The sequence below is a fragment of the Uranotaenia lowii genome, chromosome 3 (assembly GCF_029784155.1).
Source record: "Uranotaenia lowii strain MFRU-FL chromosome 3, ASM2978415v1, whole genome shotgun sequence".
NCBI classification, from domain to species: domain Eukaryota; kingdom Metazoa; phylum Arthropoda; class Insecta; order Diptera; family Culicidae; genus Uranotaenia; species Uranotaenia lowii.
In genome coordinates, this window is record NC_073693.1 from 41,025,951 (window position 1) to 41,047,370 (window position 21,420).

Here is a 21,420-nt window from a genome sequence, read left to right on the forward strand (position 1 = left end):
GGTAGAAAGGAATCGGGGGGTTTCATGTTATTATGAAACCTTCAATTTATAAACTCTCTAAAGCAAATTTTCCGTTAAACAACTTTGTCGCAGGCCGTAACTTCGTATCTTATAAGGTAAAACAGTTATTAGTTACTTAACAGGGGTAGGTCTTTTGGCATTAAAAAAACACAATAAATTCATTTTACATCACTGATGGGTGACTGTCGAGGTACTAGCATGTGTTGCCTTGCTATTGTTTCTGTTTCGATTTCAAGAAACCAGGAGTACTTCAGTGGAATCGTAGAGTTCTGGAAACGAGAGGCTGCCGAAACCTTACACATCCATCATCCAAGTAAGAGGAGAGGAGCGAACAGCGAATTAACAAACTGAAGAAGAAAAACTGACTACCTACACGTCTTTTAGCAAAACTGAGAGGAGAGGCAGTAAACAAACAGACAAGCAGCTGTTCAATTGTTCTGCTTTTCTTTTTATAAGTGATGTGAAGTATTGTTATTTTGAAAAATGTAATTTAATTTAAAAAGGTTAAAATTTCTAATGAAAGTAAATATTTTTAGACGTTTGATGACGGGTGAGAAAAGTAACCCGAAACGTAACATGAATTTGGAAAAAAAGTTGTTTCACTCACCGAAAAACCTCAATAAGTAAAAACCGTATAAAAAGTACCGGTGATAAACTTTTATTCATATATTTAATCTAAATTTTAACGACTATAACATAAGTCCTAGAACTTTTTTCAAATTTGAAATGAGTTTATCAGAAAAGGTTAAATTGACAGAGAAGATAAAAAAAAATTGAAAACCTTTTTATTCGGAAAATGTCGAAAAAAAAAAAACTGACTAAACTGTGTTGGATTTGGACCCGCCATCTTCGGCTTTCTAGGCCAATGCATTACCGATTATGCTACAGGTGCCTGTAGTATAGCCAGTGAATTCGGGGCAGAGCGTCAATCAGGCTCAGGCAGGGACAATTGGACTCATTTCCAATAATCGAATAACAAAAACGTTTATTGTGTCTGAAACATGATAAAAGAAACAAACAAAAAACCATAAATTGACATAAATAAACATCGTTTTATTTATAGTAACGTATGAAAAAATCAGATAATAAACCGTTCGAATGCAACTCAAAGTGTTTAGGAATCTTACCAAAATTAAAAAGTGTCTGTAAATTTCTAGGGTTACGTCAATCTGACAGACTTTTTTGATAAAGTTATTTTTTTCAAAAAGGAAAATGAAATTAAAGAAAAAACTAAATAAATTAGAAAATTATCGAAACAATGGAATGACGAATTCGAACTTTCAACAACCTCGTGTAGGGCTAGTACCAAGAAATTCATACTGCTTTTGTTGTAAACTTGAAAAAAAAAAAAAATGTAAAAATGTCTGTACAAACAATTGGTAGTATTTCCACATAAGATGGATATATTTTCTCACGTTGATTCACAATTCAAGGATTTTTTAAACTAACGTCAATCATTTTAACAATTATTCTACTAAATGTATACTTGAATGTTTTTGAAACTATGCCGATTTCAAAGGTCGTTCTAGCGATTTTTAAATGCTTCTCCAAACCCTTAGAATGCCCAAAATTTTTTGAAAATACAATTCAGCATTGTAAAACGTGAATGGCTCGAATAGTTGTGAACTGAGTGAAATGATCACCAATCAGTTTGTTTCAACAGTTTTTTTTTGTGGAGATAGGCAAAAACTACGCGCACTTACAAGTAAAACAAGTAAAAAAAATAATTTCAAAGTGCAACAGAGATTATAAAATTTGATTGATCAAATTGATCAACGATTAAAAAAAAAATTAAATGCATCAAATCTTTTGCAGCCGTTGAGGTTTTAAGTTAAGAATGAAAAAAAAAAAGATTTTTTGTCAAAATTGTTCTTCAAAATGATTAGGCATCAATTTGAATTGTTTTTTTATAATTCCAAATTAACTGACTCTTGTTAACTTTTCTCGTTTCATGCTGATACCTTTTCAGGTGAGAAAAAATCTTGCGCTCCAAGCGGTCGATAGCCGCACTAAAGCCTTGCCTACCTTTCCAAAAACTAGAACTAGCTCGCGCTATTCACGATCTGATGATCCACACCTCAGTGACCCTCTGTAGTGGGACTTGGGAAGGGAGATGTGAGCAGTCAAAATAAAACGCCTTTGGTTATGCATCTAATTTTCAACATTTATTCGTTTCCTATGGTTGTTTCATTATGTTATTTTTATAATATGAACTAATTTCTTTTATTTTTTGAATGTCTTATGGAAAACATTATTTCAAACCGAAAGATAGAGACATTGTAGATATAAACAAGATTCAAAGAAAGTATTTTTAAATATTTTTGCTTTATTGATCTTAATAGAAAGAACACTGTATATCGATGAATGTTGTTCGTTATTCTGATGTATCATTTCTGCTATTCTGAACAACACAGCATAATATTGTTTCTAAAATACATCGCATTGCTAAAAACCGTATCTCATTGTTAAGTTTGCATATATTGCCGAAAATATCCCTTGTTTGGTTGCTGCACACGAAGTGATTGCATATTGGTTCTTTTTTTTTTATTTATTTATCATAGTATTGTTTTGTATATTGAGTTTTGTTTTTTGGCCCCTTTGAAAAGAGTTTCTATCATTCATATTTTTTTTTCTTTCACTTGTATTTGTTGCTAACAATCGTTTTCAACTTTCCTTTTTTCGTTTTACTATTCATATAAGTGGATATCGTTTCGTAACTGTATATTTTTATTGATTCCCAAATTCAGGCTTAAACTTTCAACAATCACTTTCCAACATTCAGAGTTTTAACTTACAATAGCACAACAATAATAACAACATGCACACGTACATGTATAATAAGAACAGTAAAATGTGTTTTTTTTTGTTTCGTTATGGCGGGACCTTGCCGAGTAAAAAAAGTTCGATCGAAAATACGTTTATACGTTTAACCTATCACTAGTTTGCTGCCTTATTGATTTTTGATTTTATCTTTTGTTTTTCTTTTTTCAACCGGCTCAAATTTTTGACAGACGATTATTTGTTCCATTTTTTCCGGAAGGTAAAAACAGCGGCGGTGTGCAGTACGATTAACGGAATTTCAGCTGGAGCCGGAAGTTCGTTGGCAGGGAAAGTGCGTTCTTCTATTTATTGTTGCACAACGTGAGGAATTCCTCTCGGGTTTTCGGATCATCCCGGAACACTCCCAACATCGTCGAGGTGACCGTCTTGCTGTTGATCTTCTGAACGCCCCGCATCACCATGCACATGTGACTGGAAAATAACGAGCGATTTGAAAAATTTAGAAGAGCATTTGAATTCAATCTACAGTAGAGGCCTCTTATGGGGCGATATCACTTGATTGCATAACCAAAGGCGGTATTTTTTTAGATGTTCTTCAGTTCGAAATCAGTTTTCTCGCGCTGATAGCATCAAATATTACTGGGTACCATTCAAATATACATGAATACTCAACATTAAAATTACTTACACTCCCTCGATGATGACAGCAACTCCTGCTGGTTGCACTGCCTGGGTCACGGCCACGGCAATTTGCTTGGTCAAACGTTCCTGAACCTGCAGCCGGCGGGAGAAAATTTCCACAATTCTGTGCGAGATAATTAGAAGAGCAAAAGTTAGTCAGTCAGCGGGATAAGTCAGCAAACACATCAGCATAATAAGTTCGGGGCAAACAGAGAAAGTACTCTGCAAGGGCATGACTGTTCCCATCCCAAATGCAAGATACATAAGTGAGCAAGAAAGTTTTTCCCTGATTTTTTTTCCTCACACACCAAGAAAAAAGTAATCCAAAAGAAAATTAGCACAAATCTAGTTTGCGTACTAAGTTGCCCTAAATTTACCTGGCCAGTTTGCTCAGGCCCAGGATCTTCTTGCAGGGCAGATAGCCGATGGAAACTTTCCCGTAGAACGGCACCAGATGGTGTTCGCACATCGAGAACATTTCGATGTCCTTGACCACCACCATCTCGTCGTGATCCTCGTCGAAAACGGCACCGTTGAGAGCCTCTGGAATGAAAGAAATGGAGGAAATATTTGATAAGCTATTATGTTTTCTCAAAAATGCATGATTCAGAGCAAATGAGTTTTTCTGTCCATCAATTAAAAGTACAATTAAAGATGAACGTGACATACAAATTCAGCGACATTTTTTCATTGAGAAATGCAGTTATAGATTCAGTGAAATAATAACATTTTAATTCGAATAACATAGCTGAATAGGTTTGAAGTCGATATTTTGAGTATTATAAAAGTTATGGCCGATCAAGGTTGAAAAATAATTTTAGAAATTCTTAATTTATCGATATTCCAAAAACTCCTCACTCGCTCTGAACATGCTGGAATAGGGGAGAGTGAGGATACTTGATAACAATGCTGTCAACTCAACAAATTTTCAAAAATTTAATTATTGAGTTACTTGGCTTTTTTTTTAAAAATTGATCAAAATGTCACTTAAAATCTTTATTGATAATTTAAAAATGTTTCTCATATGAAAAAATTATATTAAAAATATTTAATCCAATATTACAATAGTTTAGGTATAATATGAACTTCCTAATGTGATATTTTAAAAGTCATAGTCATCTCTTAATTTTTTTTTTAAGAAACAGTATTCGAAAATGTATGATATGGGATCAACTGATCCCTAGGGTCCAAAAAGATATATTTCCTTCTGAATGGATCGTGATCATCGCTAAGCACAAAATCACTAGGGTAAGAACACTATATATTGAACATCAGCACCTTTGGAATTTAGCGAATTTGTGGCCCACAAAAAACAACGAAAGTTTATAAGATGAAATTTTGATAGCGTAGCTTAAGCTTGCTCCACAGTTTCGAATCGATATGATTTTTAAGCGGAAATATGTTTTAATACCATCATTTAAACCATTTTTTTTTTGTTTCAATAATGGAACACGATGAATCAAATACTGAACAATCAGTGTTTCAATTATTGATAAAAATTGGAAATCATAGTATACATTTAAGGGTAAAGGCTGCTACTCTTCAAGAAATCGTTAAAGAAGACTTATTGGAAAACAGTTATGATTTTTTTCCTAATCAAAAAAGGGCTGTTTTCTTCATTCTGTCAAAAAACATGTCAAAATTTGAACAAATATTAAAGTGTCGCAGATTGTGGCTTGTAGAGTCCAAAATTCTTGATTAAAATTTGAGCCGAGATAGAAAATGCTTCAACAGTGGCACAACGATTTTTGTGTTATTTTTCTATCGTATATAAGGCCGGAACAAATTTCAAACCTTTCTTTTGTCACTCGGAGTTGGAACATCGTGAGAGGGGGGTCAATAAAAAATACTGTGAAAAAAAAATAAAATGTAATAAATTGCACGGAATAAATTTGCATAGGTGCTGTAAAAATTCTGGTAACCGTAACCTAAAAGCTCAGACTCATTTCAGCGGTAAGCGATAAAGTTTAAAGATCTTTTTGGAAAATCGTTTGTAAAATTTAGAGTTGGAACTGTTCATCAGTGAAAAAACTGTCAAGAAATTCATTATCTAAAGCGTATCATATTTATTCTTAAAGATTTTTCTTGATGAAGTCATTTTCGAAATATGATGGATTCAAATCGTATGTCACAACGCGTCACATTTTATTTTGTTTCTTTAAATTTCTACAATAAAAAGGTTGTTATGATAAAAAACGAAAAGCGACTATCTTTTTAAATAATGTAATAAAGTGTTTTTGAAACCAACATGCTTTAATTGGTTCTTTATAAATTTAATAGAACCAGCCATTTTTTTAATTGATTCATTAATTATTAGCATTAATAGATAAATAACATAAAAAAAAAAACAAACATATATGAAGTAATACCTGACTAATACGGTTTCGTATGGCTGTGACGAACTATCAATTGTTACGTAGTGGGTATTTTACCTCTTTAAATCTTGATAGTCGCGAATATTACTACAAGCACTAGCAGCCAAGATACTTTGCCTGGACTCTTACCCCAGGGGGGAACAATTTGTTTTCGCGCTCTACAGAGGGAAAAAGCAAACTGGCAATATCGTTGGGAATATAGGTCGGCTCTTGGAAAATCAATGTAAGCGCATTTCAATCCCAAAGATCTCAATAAAGTTCAACGACTTACCAACGAATTGCCAACTATGTCTTCCGGGTGTCCAAACATAGGCCGTCGGATTGCCTCTTCAGTCAGACAGGGGTTAGTTTTGAATCACCACACTTCCGTCGACTTCCGAGTTCCGATACTATTACGAAGGCAATCGATTTTCAACTCGCAATGTAGGTACTACGGCGACAATTCCAAACCACGGCGATTTTCTACTTCCTTTATAACTCTGAATAGCTACGACTCTTTAGCAACATCCGACTCACAAAAAGGTTCCAGGGATAGAGAGCTTGCTCATGTCTTGCCAGCTTTCAGGAAAACTTTTCCCACCGCCCTTCTTCTGAGGTTTTTCCTCAAACCCAATGCCCAGACAATGCAAAAAAGACGCGCGAGTAGTTTAAGCATTTTTTTGGAGGTCGTAGTCGACCATCCCTTAGTTAGCCATTGCGCTTTAAGGACGCCCTCTCGATCTTAGGTCAAGAAGCGTCGCTTACAATGAGTAAATCTAGATCTTCAAAGAGTTTCACAAAATTACTAACGATATTGCCAATAAGCTTCGGGAGCATTTGTGTTACACACAATGTTACACACAATGTAACATTTCTTTCATTCACCTAGTAAGAGATCGTAAGCAAATGTGTTCTGCATATTCTTCATCCAATCTGAAAATATATTTCACAAAAGCCTTTCGAATTTATGCTTTTCCTGTCACTCTGTTTTTGTTTACCAGAGTCGGAACAATCCGAAAACATTCTTAGCAACAGCTTTCCCAAACTGTGCTTTCCTTGTCACTTTGTCTCTGTTTACGAGAACCGGAATAATTCGATAGTATTCTTAGAAACAGTCTTCCCAACCAGGAGGCCAAATCAAAACGAACAATCAGCAAAAACTGCCTGAAAATCTGCGCTTCCTAAGCCAATTCCGTCTTTTTTTTCACCGGAATCGAAGCAAACAAGCAGCAGAGGGCCTATATGTTCAATATGTACGACCCTTTTGCCGATCCCTGACCCAAATTTAAAACCAAAAAGCAAAAGAGCATCACAATCTAAAGTATAATAACGCCAATATCTCTAAAACAATATTTGTCTTCTATATATGGACGATTCCCTTCAAAAGGGATCATCCTTAAATCTGAAAACATTTTTCATCATTCCTGGACCTAATGAGCATCCATACCAAATTTCAGCTCAAGGTTTTCCTTCCCACGACATGACCTGATGAACAAAATTTGGGAGGGGGGGAGGGAGGGGGGGGGTTTAGCGGTTAACCCCCCCCCCCCCCCCACCCCCTTGAGGATCCAAAATAGCAAGCGAGGTATTCTACTCTGCACTCAAAATTTTAAATTCAGAGTCAAACTATGATAATAGAGTAAGGTTCATCAAGAGTAACAATTTAGACTAAAAACTAATGCCAAAACCTCAAAAATCCATCCCAAGTTCAAAATTCTGCTACACTTTTTCAAAATTTTCTCACTTGGTCATCGAAATTCAGGTCTGAATGTTAAAATTTGGATTAAATCAAACCCATTTTTTAGGTTTTGATTCCATAACTCCCATAACCAAAATTGTGTTCCTATTTTCGTATTTCGGATTCTGTATCCAGTTCAGGATTCTTGATTTTCAGTTCGAATAATAATAAAAATTAGAATTGAAAAGCTGCTTTGAAATCCTGGTTAAAATTTGGTTTAGCATTTCATGTAAAATTTGAATCATGTTTTTCGAGATCATCGAGATCTAATTCTTAAACTTTATTCATTTACAAAGTTTAAAAATTTAAAGCTTCGGAATGGCTATTTAAAATTGAAAGTTCAGATTCAGATCTTTGTAAATTCATATTTTAATTCTGATTCACAGTACTAATCAACAAAAATAATTCATATAGCAAATTTAGATTAAACTTGAACTACAGTATTTAAATAATAGATTCATGAATGAGGGTTCAAAAACTTGGCTAATAAATTCTGATCTGGAATAAGATTTGAAAATCGTATTTTTTTTGTACATTTCAGAAATCGTATGGAAATTTGGATACAGACTCAAAGCGCAATTTTTGAGTTCAGGTTCAGAATTCAGATTTAGAAATCAGCTTCAAAATTTAGAAACAGATTAAGCTTGTAAATATATATTACATCCAACATAAACTGATGAGGAATTCAAGAGATCATGAAATTAACACATTGCGGGCCAAATACGAGATATATCTTGTTTTATCGCTTACCAACAATGGGCTACATTTCGAAGTATAACTTGAATGGACTGAATTGAGGTGTTAAACTATATTCGACAAAATTAAACACAACATTTGCCGTAACTTAACCTTCCAAAGCCGTTCGCAAAATTTCCGTACAAATCTATTTTTGATAAATTTGACCTGCAGTTTACGTACGTTCTCCTGGCCGCAAATATTGACCGATTTCGATGAATTTTAATTCATTGTATAGATAATTTATTCTTGTTTCTCAATATTGAAAAATAAAGTCGAAATATTTTACGAAACCACCAGTAGCTGATTCCGAATGAAAAAAGTCCCGAAAAAGAGCTCTTTTTAGAATGCCTATAACTTGAGACAGGTTCCAAATATTGCACTGATTTTATAATATTTGGAATTTTCAAGAATAAATCTATCCATCGATGTATAAATTTTTGGTAGTCCAAAGGAAGTTTTGGCCGATATCCCGGAACTTCCGGTAGAAAAAATTCTTACTTCAAAAAAGTCACCCAATTTTGGATTTGCATTGCTGTATCTCGGTTACCAATGGATCGATTCTCTAAGTTCAAATTTTAGTTTTTTTTCGTTAACTTTATTATTATTTTCTTGGAACAAAGTTGGTTCCTCAAAAATCTCAGTTGTTCAGTATATTGTAATGAAACTCACATCTTTTTTGTCATTTTTCAAACTCCCCCTCATGTCGGTGGGTTTACGCGATTTTGTTAGCGTGATTTCTCTAAAATTTGAACTCAAATTGGTCACTTTTTATATACCTAGAGATTCATTAGAATCTCCTCTTTCGATTGACATACATTTTGTGTGGTGTTTTGAAAATTTGTAGCAACGTTTTTCGAATTTACTGAAAGCTGCCAGATTTCAACCAGTTTGGTCCACGTTTTCAACAGGTTGGTGTACAAATCTCGCACCCCTCACGTAGCTGCGGGAGAAACAAATCCTGTAGCTCTCTTTTTGTCGCTCACCAAATCTACCACCCAACCCAACAGCAGGAGGAACTGCCGTCTCGCCGCGTGGTGTGTTGATTGATTGTGCTGATGCTGATAACGAAATGAATGCTTTATTTTTGTAGGAATTGCTTGAATTTTTTTTGATTTAATATTTTAATGGATGGGAAACATTTCTAAAGTTCACGTCCATGATTTCCGATTCAGATTACAGATTTCAGATTGCAGATTTCAGATTTCAGATTCAGATATCAGATTTAAATTTAAAAATCCGATTTCAGATTCAGATTTCAGATTCAGATTCAGATCTCAGATTCAGATTTCAGATTCAGATTTCAGATTCAGATTTCAGATTCAGATTTCAGATTCAGATTTCAGATTCAGATGTCAGATTCAGATTTCAGATTCAGATTTCAGATTCAGATTTCAGATTCAGATTTCAGATTCAGATTTCAGATTCAGATTTCAGATTCAGATTTCAGATTCAGATTTCAGATTTAGATTTCAGATTCAGATTTCAGATTCAGATTTCAGATTCAGATTTCAGATTCAGATTTCAGATTCAGATTTCAGATTCAGATTTCAGATTTCAGATTCAGATTTCAGATTCAGATTTCAGATTCAGATTTCAAATTCAGATTTCAGATTCAGATTTCAGATTCAGATTTCGATTTCAGATTCTTATTTCAGATTCCGATTCAAATTCCGATTTCTGATTGAAGTTTCTGATTAAAATTTCAGAATATTTGTTACTTGAATCATAGATTTTTTGTCTCCTGCAGTAGACACTGCTTGAAATAAAAGAAAAGAATCATGATAACATTCAAAACAAATGTATCACTGAAGAATTCTAAAATTCAGAAAATTCAGAAAAGAATTTATTTATTGGGTTTATATCAACGGATCACGTATTGATCCTAATGATTAGACTTAAAAGTAACATTAATATAAATTAACAAAAAAGTATAAACTACAGACTACACAGTTCTTAACATCGGTAGAATTCTTCTTTTAAACGTATTCCTGGAGGTATCAAAGTCGAAGAGCTCTGAAAAACGGTTGAATACCCTTGTAATACCGATCAGGGCACTATTGGCTCCATAGTTGTTCTGGCGAAGAGGGATGTGAAGCTGAAGGTTCCGACTTCTTAGTCCTGGAGGTCGTACGCACAGGTTGATAGTTTCCAGCAGCATGGGGCAGTCTATATTCGAAGCCAGAAGATCGGAGACAAATAACGCTCGAATGGTAGCTCGCCGGGCTTGGAGTGTGTCCAAAGATATGAGGTAGCAACGATTCTCGTATCGTGGAAGGCGGAACGGATCTTGCCAATTCAAGCGTCTCAAAGCGTAACGTATAAAGCGTCTTTGGATGGCCTCGATTCGATCAGCACCATTCTGATAATAGGGACTCCATACAGCAGATGCATACTCCAAAGTTGAGCGGACAAGGCTACAATAGAGACTTTTCAGGCAGTAAATGTCTTTGAAGTCTTTAGTCACGCGAAAGATAAATCCCAAACTTCTCGATGCTTTGTCGACTACATAGTTGGTGTGCGACTTAAAGTCCAACTGTTGGTCAAGAATTACACCTAAATCATTTACTTGTTTTGCTCGAGCAATTATCTGGTTTCCAAGGAAATAATCAGCAGTTACAGGAAGCCGTTTACGGGAAAAGGTGATGACCGAGCATTTTTTGCGGTTTAATGGCAGGCAGTTGTCATCGCACCATTTGGCAAAATTGTCAAACTGTCGCTGTAAAAGTACAGTATCTCCAGAACATTTTATAGTGTAGAAAAGCTTCAGATCATCTGCATAGGCGAGTTTTGGACCGTCAAGTAGGAAAAGCACGTCATTGAAGTAAATCAGGAACACAACTGGGCCTAGATGGCTGCCTTGAGGCACGCCTGATGTGGCAGAGAATTGTTTGGAACATGAGTCACCAGATCTTACAGAGAATTTGCGTCCAATGAGGTAACTGCGAAACCAATCTAATAAGGACCCGCAAATTCCCAGCCTTTCCAGCTTCGCAATAGCTATTTCGTGGTTCACTTTGTCAAAAGCGGCCGACAAATCAGTATAAATTGCATCGACTTGAATCATGATAACATTCAAAACAAATGTATCACTGAAGAATTCTAATGATGAAATATCTGAAAAGATTCAAGAAGCTTATTCAAATTTGGAAAAATAATCTTTCTCTATTTTAAAATCAAAACATTTAGGTACTACGCTAAGAGGCATCAGCATCAGCACAATCAATCAACAAACCACGCGGCGAGACGGCAGTTCCTCCTGCTGCTGGGTTGGGTGGTAGATTTGGTGAGCGACAAAAAGAGAGCTACAGGATTTGTTTCTCCCGCGGCTACTTGAGGAGTGCGAGATTTGTACACCAACCTGCTGAAAACTTTTGTCAAACTGGTTGAAATCTGGCAGCTTTCAGTAAATTCGAAAAACGTTGCTACAAATTTTCAAAACACCACACAAAAAGTATGTCCATCGAAAGAGGAGATTCTAATGAATCTTTAGGTATAGAAAACGTGACCAATTTGAGTTCAAATTTTAGAGAAATCACGCTAACAAAATCCCGTAAACCCACCGACATGAGGGGGAGTTTGAAAAATGACAAAAAAGATGTGATTTTAATTACAATATACTGAACAACTGAGATTTTTGAGGAACCAACTATGTTCTACAAAAATAATAATAAAGTTAACGAAAAAAAACTAAAATTTGAGTTCAGAGCATCGCTCCATTGTTAAGCGAGATACAGCAATGCAAAGCCAAAATTGGGTGACTTTTTTGAAGTAAGAATTTTTTCTACCGGAAGTTCCGGGATAGCGGCCAAAACTTCCTTTGGACCATCAAAAATTTATACATCCATGGATAGATTTATTCTTGACAATTCCAAGTATTATAAAATCAGTGCAATATTTGAAATCTGTCACAAGTTATAAGCTTTCTTAAAAGAGCTATTTTTCGAGACTTTTTTCGTTCGGAATCAGCTACTGGTGGTTTCGTAAAATATTTCGACATATTTTTTCGATATTGAGAAACTAGAATAAATTATCTATACAATGAATTAAAATTCATCGAAATCGGTCAATATTTGCGGCCAGGGGAACTTACGCAAACTCTCGGGTCATATAGACCCGAACAGCCTAATTACGGATTTTTTTGAGCGAGCACTTCCGGTGGTCACAGGAAGTTGCCTGGTACTACAGATTGTGTATTTCGTGATTCCCCAGGGAGGTTTTAAAAATCAAATTTTTGCGATTTTTTCTCGAAGAGTTATGATGATTTGAATGTGCGCTTCGGGTCATATTGACCCGAACGACTTTGGAAGGTTAAAAATGCAAAATTTGAAAAATTCAGTCCAGGGGTTTCTGAGATATAGAACGTCGAGTTTCGGTGTTTCTCGTCATAGATTTTTTCTGTCTTTTACTTATGTGTTAATATTGCTTGTCAATTCAATTTCCCGTTTTCAATTTTTTAAACAAAATTCGTTTGTAAACACAATTCTGCTAAAAATCACAGATAAAAGGTAGAATTTGAGTTTTTTTTTGTTTTATACGAAAAAACCCAAATTTCATTTTAAAAATATCATCCACAGGATTTTCATTATGGAAATGATTGCTTATGAAAAATATAAGAAACATTTTCGTATAAAAAATCTGCACCAAAATTCTATATTTTCCCAGTGTATTGTTTAACGTCATTAACACATCAAAAACACCAAAATTTGGCATTTTATGTTTCAGAAACTAATAGGCATAATTCTGCTAATTTGATATAGATATTCGAGTAACGGGAAGTGTTGTGTTAAATTTTGGAGAAAAAGGCTCATTATAAAATTCATTACATTTGAATTATGCTTTTGAATGGAGCATTCTAGCGGCAAGCAAAAAAAAAAAACGAGATATCTCGTATTTGGTCCGCAATGAGTTAATATTGCAGTTTTTTTTAAGCAAAATTTCATACTAAAATCATTAGTTTGGTTCAAGTTTGCATCAAGAAATTTTGAACTGAAAATCTGATGATATTTATCTCTTACTTTTTTTTTTCATAATTTGATTTATTTTCATCAAAGGTTCAAATCTTTGTATTTGCAAAAAAGTTTAGAAGATTGGGCTTGTTTGTCTTGAGTAAAGAATAAGTTTTTTTAATGGAAGACTCTTCGAAAAAAAGGTTATTTTATGCCAAAATCAACTTATTTTGATCTAACAAACTCTCAAACAATTTCACAGATTTTAAACATCGATAAAAACGAATTTTGTCCACCTTTTAGGTTCAAGATCAATTTTCTAAAGTTTCGATTGAATTACGAAAACTTTTAATGTCAAAGTACTCAAAATTAATAATGGGGGTGATAAAATCGGGGTTTCACTGTAGTAACAAACATAATTTGCTTTATTTGTTTAGTATTCGTGCATTGTTGGGCAAAAAACCATGAGTCGGTTCTTCCTACGGCCCTGTCTGGAACAGAAGCATTGTGGATCACCAGTACCATACGTTTCAAAGGGACAGTATCATTGGAAGCATACTAAGAAAAATGCTCATTGATGAAAAACCATGTGTTATGTGAAGTGACTTTACCAATCTCTAGGACCAATCAGCCGAATAGGACCAAAGTTATTGATGAAAAACTGGGTTTTCATGTTCCTCCCGAACTAAATGTCTCAAAATTCCATACGATATCCAGACTTGTTGAGCAACCCCTTCCCAGGTTTCAAATTTCCTAAACACAGGGCAGTCTAATAAGCACCTATATTTTTTTTTTTTCGTCACTGTTAAAAAATTTGAATTTCCCTTGTACAAAATGATCGAAATGTTCAAAACCAAAACCCCGGTACCTACACAGGAAATCGAATTACTGCGGTCCTGTCAGATTCGTCTGGGTTCGGTCCAACTTCCTGTCCCAGGCAAGAATGTGTTCCTTTAAAATCAACGCCCAGGTAGGTACCAACCTAGTAGTTTCCATTTGGCACCTGTTGAAAATGGCTCCTTCCTCTTATTGATGTTCGTGTATAAGTGTGATTGTGAGCCGATGCCGATGGCGCCAAATGGCTTCAGATGAATGGGACAAACCATCAGGAGATTGCAAACGGGCGCAAATATTGCAGCAACAACGACGAGGGACGGTGTCAATGGCGTCGATCGATTTCTGGCACGTCGATGTCGTCGTCGGGCTCCCACTTTAACGAAGTCAATTTATCGGAATCGATTCTATTGAACCGGGGACTGGGTTAGGAGTTATGTAGCATAGATTCTGGCCCGTTGTTGCATTCCGGAAACTTTTCCTTTCACCCCAAGTCCTCGCAGGCACGTGTCGGTTGGTTTAGCAGCTGAGATGTTTCCGATTCGAGAAGGTGAACATTTCTGATAATGGGCTAAATTTGTGAGGAAAGTTGCTTTTTTTCCCTCTCTAGCGTTGGAACGTGATTCATGCTTCTTTTAAACTCGGTGCCATTTCAGTTGTTGAACTTTTACGAAAGTTGAATGGGTCAACCTGTGCTCTCTACGCTAACTACATTTTAGTGAATGTCTTTGTCTTTATAGTGGAAATTGAAAAAAAGTCGACAAACATGTATCATAAAAGTTCAGCTGTTTCCTTTTTCTCAGAAACGCTCAGTCAAAGAGTAAATTTAACACCCCTCTCAAGAACAACTATAAATTAAATCAACAACTTGTCTCAACAACTCCAAAGCTCAAACAAACATCCAACTGTTTGTTTGCACTCGGTAGGGTTTTTCGCATTGCAGGAATTTTCAATCCCGGAACGGTTCCCTTTTTCTAGTTTCTTTTTATTTTGTTGGCTTTTTGAATCGAATGCACTCAAGCAATTTTCAGCAGACGTTAGTACTTTTTTTCAGCTATCTCACACAGTTTGTTATTGGATGTCACTTTTAAAGCTCACTATAACCATAATGTGATTTAACCAAAGTACAAAGATAAACACTCATCTAAGCTAATGGGAACGATTTGTTAAAATAGGAAAGATTTTGTATCATTCACTCATGAAAGATTGATTTGACCTGCTATACAAAATCAAAATTCATTGAAAATTTAATCCTGAATAGAATGAACTGAAAATTTAAATGAAATGCTCAAAATTACAAAAATGACAAAAATGACAAAAATGACAAAAATGACAAAAATGAAAAAAAAATGACAAAAATGACAAAAACGACAAAAATGACAAAAATGACAAAAATGACAAAAATGACAAAAATGACAAAAATGACAAAAATGACAAAAATGACAAAAATGACAAAAATGACAAAAATGACAAAAATGACAAAAATGACAAAAATGACAAAAATGACAAAAATGACAAAAATGACAAAAATGACAAAAATGACAAAAATGACAAAAATGACAAAAATGACAAAAATGACAAAAATGACAAAAATGACAAAAATGACAAAAATGACAAAAATGACAAAAATGACAAAAATGACAAAAATGACAAAAATGACAAAAATGACAAAAATGACAAAAATGACAAAAATTACAAAAATGACAAAAATTACAAAAATTACAAAAATGACAAAAATGACAAAAATGACAAAAATGACAAAAATGACAAAAATGACAAAAATGACAAAAACGACAAAAATGACAAAAATGACAAAAATGACAAAAATGACAAAAATGACAAAAACGACAAAAATGACAAAAGTGACAAAAATGATCAAAAGTACAAACATGTTAGTAAAGTTTTCTCCTGATTCTGATGTTTTTTTCTCTCAAAATTTAGTGAAATTAATTTCATATTCTTTAAAAAATTCAAATTATCCATTCTTTTTTCAATTTTGTGATTTTTCAAATAGCAAAACCTCCATCATTCTAACAGAAAGAATAAATTCAAGATAAGTAGAAAACTTAAGAAACTGTAAAAGGGAATCGGCAATCTACCTCCCTCTAAGTGATAAGAATACATTACAGGAGCCCGCACTTGCGAGATTGCGACATCTTCAAGAATCGAGAAACAAAGTCTCCTACCTCAAATCATTCAACTCACCCATCCACCTACACAAAAGTGTGGTTCTGGTGGGGAAAATAATTTACAATTCAACAATCGCCGGCACCGTGAGCAATTCGTGTTCAAAAATACCGAGTGGCAAGAAAACTGCGGTATCAACTTTCAAGGAAATTGACGCTGGTGTTCTGGAATTTCTTCCTCAATCCGGAATGATGATCCTCTTAAAACAGTTGATATTTTTTCCACTCCCATCAAGTCTGGGTCCGAGACCGGATCCACATCTTGATGGGAAAAGTTTCCCAAGAGTAAGTCGGAGGATGGGAAGCAAAGCTCATCATTACCTATCTTCCATACCATTCATCGCTCGGTACCGTCACGCACTCTAAAGTGGAATTTCCGAATTCGATTGAATTTCACTTGAGAGACCACTTTTGGCAAAACGAAGATGGTTGGTTTTTGATGAGAACGACTAGAATCGTGATGGTGACGACTGTGGAAGAAATAGGTAAAACCCACCTACAGATTCGGATCTTTAAACTTTGGCACGATTTTTTTATTTGCCCAAAAAATTTATTCATAGTCTCATTTGGGGAAGAGCGATGGAAATGGCGATGCATGTTAACATTTGCTCGAGGCTACAGCTACAGGTGAATAATTCCTTTCTTGTTTGCCTTTTTCTTCCAGCATAAGAGTAGTCTGAAGTCGTTCGAACTTCTGCATTTTCTTTTTATGTAATGATAATCCCCAATCTGTATTCCACAATGTTCAACACTTATTTTCCAAATGTAATTTAAAATCTTTTTCCATGATGATTTCGATGGGAGTTTTGCTGCACATTAGACTGAGTCGATTTGGGGTCATTTTTGAATTTCTCAAACCCTGGGGTCTGAAATGTTTCGTTCTGGTTTTTGCAGTTTAAGTAACGTTTACAAGTGTTAATTTGAACTTTCAGGTTTGTATGGGAAAATTGAATATTTTGCACTGAAAACTGAACATCATTTTTGTTTTTTCTGTAGAATCGGGTCTGCTTATGGTTTTTATACCGATTTATAAATTTTCCGCTGAAAAACTTTGTACAACACCGTAACTTCGTATCTTATTTGACAAAAAAGTTTTAAGCTCATTCAGAAAACTCTAAGGCGACCCTCATAAACCTTCAAATTTCTATAAAGTTTTCTACGGAAAACGGGAAAATTTAAAAAAAAAAAAATAAAAAGTTTTTCTGGTAACACTGTGTACAAATAGAAATATATATTCAACACTAGCAAGCCAAACCTTCAATTTTTAATTACTTTCAATCGGATTCAGAATTTTTATTTTGAAATGATTAGCTACAACAAATAAATAAAATAAGCTACAACTTTGTCCAGGAAATATATCGCTTTTTTCATATGAGCAAAATATGAAGCAAAAAATGAAAACACAAATTTCAGCGACGGAGCGAAAAAAACACGTCTGATGCCTACTAGTCATGGCTTGCTCCTTCAATTTTCAAACCGCATTTGATATTTAGCCAAAATTAACATCAACAGGATTTTCTATTTCATTGAGCAACGAATTTCCATCATTTGTAAAGTTTAGACACGAATGCCAGAATGCTGGTAAATAGTAAAAAAAATGATTTTAATGGATTTCCTTTCGACCCCAATTTCCTCAAAAATAACCCCTTCCACTAAGAAAAACCGAAAACGGATACATAAACGACACAAAATAATTGTATCAATAATGGTAAACAACAAAACAGAAACAAGACAACAAAAAATATTCTTACAATAGATAAAAAGAAACATAAAAAAAAGTGCTCAAATGAAATAAACCAGCTCAACTGCCCAAGTAACTTTTCAAGTTTTATAGCAGGCTACTAGACCAAGTTTAGGTTCATTAGAGGCTAAAAGAGTCTTGCAAAACCATTGGTGTTACTTGGGTACTTAACAACTCACAAATTTGACAAATAGCGAGGCTTCTTTTACTCTCTTCTTGTATCCATCATACTCAAATTAGTACAGCACTAAAGCATAATGAAGTCTAACCAATCAATTCATTTTCGAACTCGAAAAAAAATTGAGCTACAAATGTACAAATATTTTTGTACGATTTTTTTATTTATCGATTACCAAAATTGATGGGAAATTTTAATCGAGATTTTTGTGATTTTTTGAAATTTTTATCATTTTTGTCCATTTTGAAATATTTGTCATTTTTGTCATTTTTGTTATTTTTGTCATTTTTGTCATTTTTGTCATTTTTGTCATTTTTGTCATTTTTGTCATTTTTGTCATTTTTGTCATTTTTGTCATTTTTGTCATTTTTGTCATTTTTGTTATTTTTGTCATTTTTGTCATTTTTGTCATTTTTGTCATTTTTGTCATTTTTGTCATTTTTGTCATTTTTGTCATTTTTGTCATTTTTGTCATTTTTGTCATTTTTGTCATTTTTGTCATTTTTGTCATTTTTGTCATTTTTGTCATTTTTGTCATTTTTGTCATTTTTGTCATTTTTGTCATTTTTGTCATTTTTATCATTTTTGTCATTTTTGTAATTTTTGTAATTTTTGTAATTTTTGTAATTTTTGTCATTTTTGTAATTTTTGTCATTTTTGTCATTTTTGTCATTTTTGTCATTTTTGTCATTTTTGTCATTTTTGTCATTTTTGTCATTTTTGTCATTTTTGTCATTTTTGTCATTTTTGTCATTTTTGTCATTTTTGTCATTTTTGTCATTTTTGTCATTTTTGTCATTTTTGTCATTTTTGTCATTTTTGTCATTTTTGTCATTTTTGTCATTTTTTGTCATTTTTGTCATTTTTGTCATTTTTGTCATTTTTGTCATTTTTGTCATTTTTGTCATTTTTGTCATTTTTGTCATTTTTGTCATTTTTGTCATTTTTGTCATTTTTGTCATTTTTGTCATTTTTGTCATTTTTGTCATTTTTGTCATTTTTGTCATTTTTGTCATTTTTGTCATTTTTGTCATTTTTGTCATTTTTGTCATTTTTGTCATTTTTGTCATTTTTGTCATTTTTGTCATTTTTGTCATTTTTGTCATTTTTGTCATTTTTGTCATTTTTGTCATTTTTGTCATTTTTGTCATTTTTGTCATTTTTGTCATTTTTGTCATTTTTGTCATTTTTGTCATTTTTGTCATTTTTGTCATTTTTTGTCATTTTTGTCATTTTTGTCATTTTTGTCATTTTTGTCATTTTTGTCATTTTTGTCATTTTTGTCATTTTTGTCATTTTTGTCATTTTTGTCATTTTTGTCATTTTTGTCATTTTTGTCATTTTTGTCATTTTTGTCATTTTTGTCATTTTTGTCATTTTTGTCATTTTTGTCATTTTTGTCATTTTTGTCATTTTTGTCATTTTTGTCATTTTTGTCATTTTTGTCATTTTTGTCATTTTTGTCATTTTTGTCATTTTTGTCATTTTTGTCATTTTTGTCATTTTTGTCATTTTTGTCATTTTTGTCATTTTTGTCATTTTTGTCATTTTTGTCATTTTTGTCATTTTTGTCATTTTTGTCATTTTTGTCATTTTTGTCATTTTTGTCATTTTTGTCATTTTTGTCATTTTTGTCATTTTTGTCATTTTTGTCATATTTGTGATTATTTTTATTCATTTCATCTTATATATTTCGTATATATTCGTTTTCGTAACTTTTTTCGCTTTAAAATTTATTTTTTTTTTCTTTCTGTTTTTTTTGTTTAAATTTTCTAGTGTTTTTTCTTTTTTGTTTAATTTTTTTTTTGTAGTTTATTCGTTAAGAGTTTGAAATTCGACAATGAAAAATAAGGCTAGATCACAGGAAAATGGACTTACCCTCCAAACTCTGATCATATCCTTTGGTGAAGAACAGCATGGCTTTGGCCGCACGTTCCGGCGTTTTCAGCAAACCCTGTTTAAAATAAAGATAAAAATGGCAATCAATTCTTAGAAACTTTTGACTAAAATTAAGAAGTGATTGTTACCTGTCGTTCTGGATCCTCTCCGAGGCTTCGCAGCAAACTCCGGTACGATTTGGACATCAACGGCAGAAGTTCCTCCCGGGTTGACGGTTTGTGGTCCAGCTCCAGATCATGGTGGAATGTGCAGTTTTCGTGTCCTAAATTTGGGAAAATTGAGAAGAAATTTTTCAGTTATGTTTATTATTAAATGGTAATTTGAGATAGTTTACATAAATTTTGCAGAAATCCTATAATTCTAGTTTAGTTTTTTGTTTACCCTACATCAAACTCTATGTTCAACGCTAAGCTTCCAAAAACAACTCATGCAAAAGCTCTAACACTGAAAGCTACTACTGAACTCGCAACGATCTGTTGATTTGTCGGATTGGTATTAAAACTGTGGGATCCAATAAACAGAAAGAGTTCGTGTTTTCATTATTTAGCTTCAGCAACCTGACGAAGACCCCCCATTAAACGGGGGGGTAATTTATTATTAAATGAGTGGCGATATAATTTCGACCGAGACCGAAAACAGAAGCCGTTAAATATGCTTTGGATGTAGGTGGCTAGTTTCCGATAGCAAATATCCTGATCCCCCTCACTATTAAATTGCAGCTGAAATTGACACGCTCGAGAGTTATTCGAAAACATGTTTGACCTCACCCAATAACGGTTTCGTTTATTATTCTCTACTAAAATATTTGTCGGTCGATGTTGAAATGAGACACAAATAGAAAATAAATACCTGCAAATGAAACGATTCAAACCATTAATTATTTATCCCTGTGGATCGAAATTCTTTCAACCAAATATCGTTGTTAAGTGCCTGAAGTATCGAACTTCATATTTTTTTACTCAAGTCAGGCAACTCAGAGTATTTTTCGCTTCCGACATCACGTCAAACTTTAAGCTGACCTTTATTTTAATTACTTGAAATTCTTGTTTTTAGACTTTTGGCGATTCGTCAGTCAATTGTAGAAATGAAAATGAGTGATTTTTATTATTGTTCAAGTTACCTACTGAAGAATGCCATAATAAATGGCCGGAAAGTTTGGACACATATTTTTGATATTTTAACACACTTTAAACCAGGGGTGAGCAACCTTTTGAAGCAACGGGCCACTTTTAGTTTGAAATTCTTTTGGCAGGCCGCATTAATATAAAAATTTGGTAATAATAGTTTGCGGAGCTTTACGTAATGTTTTAAAACGACAAATAT

General features: G+C 33.6%; 1 protein-coding gene across 1 annotated transcript; it reads right to left on the reverse strand.

Moving 5' to 3' along the window:
• Window positions 1–2,316: 2,316 nt before the first annotated feature.
• Window positions 2,317–20,383, reverse strand: LOC129754302 (GTP cyclohydrolase 1). The gene is made up of 5 exons (XM_055750272.1): window positions 20,226–20,383; window positions 20,077–20,152; window positions 3,861–4,026; window positions 3,491–3,607; window positions 2,317–3,273 (listed from the first exon to the last, which is right to left on the reverse strand). Exons 1-5 carry the CDS (start codon window positions 20,280–20,282, stop codon window positions 3,144–3,146), a joined length of 546 nt encoding a protein of 181 aa, XP_055606247.1. The 5' UTR covers window positions 20,283–20,383; the 3' UTR covers window positions 2,317–3,143.
• Between the last annotated feature and the right edge of the window lie 1,037 nt (window positions 20,384–21,420).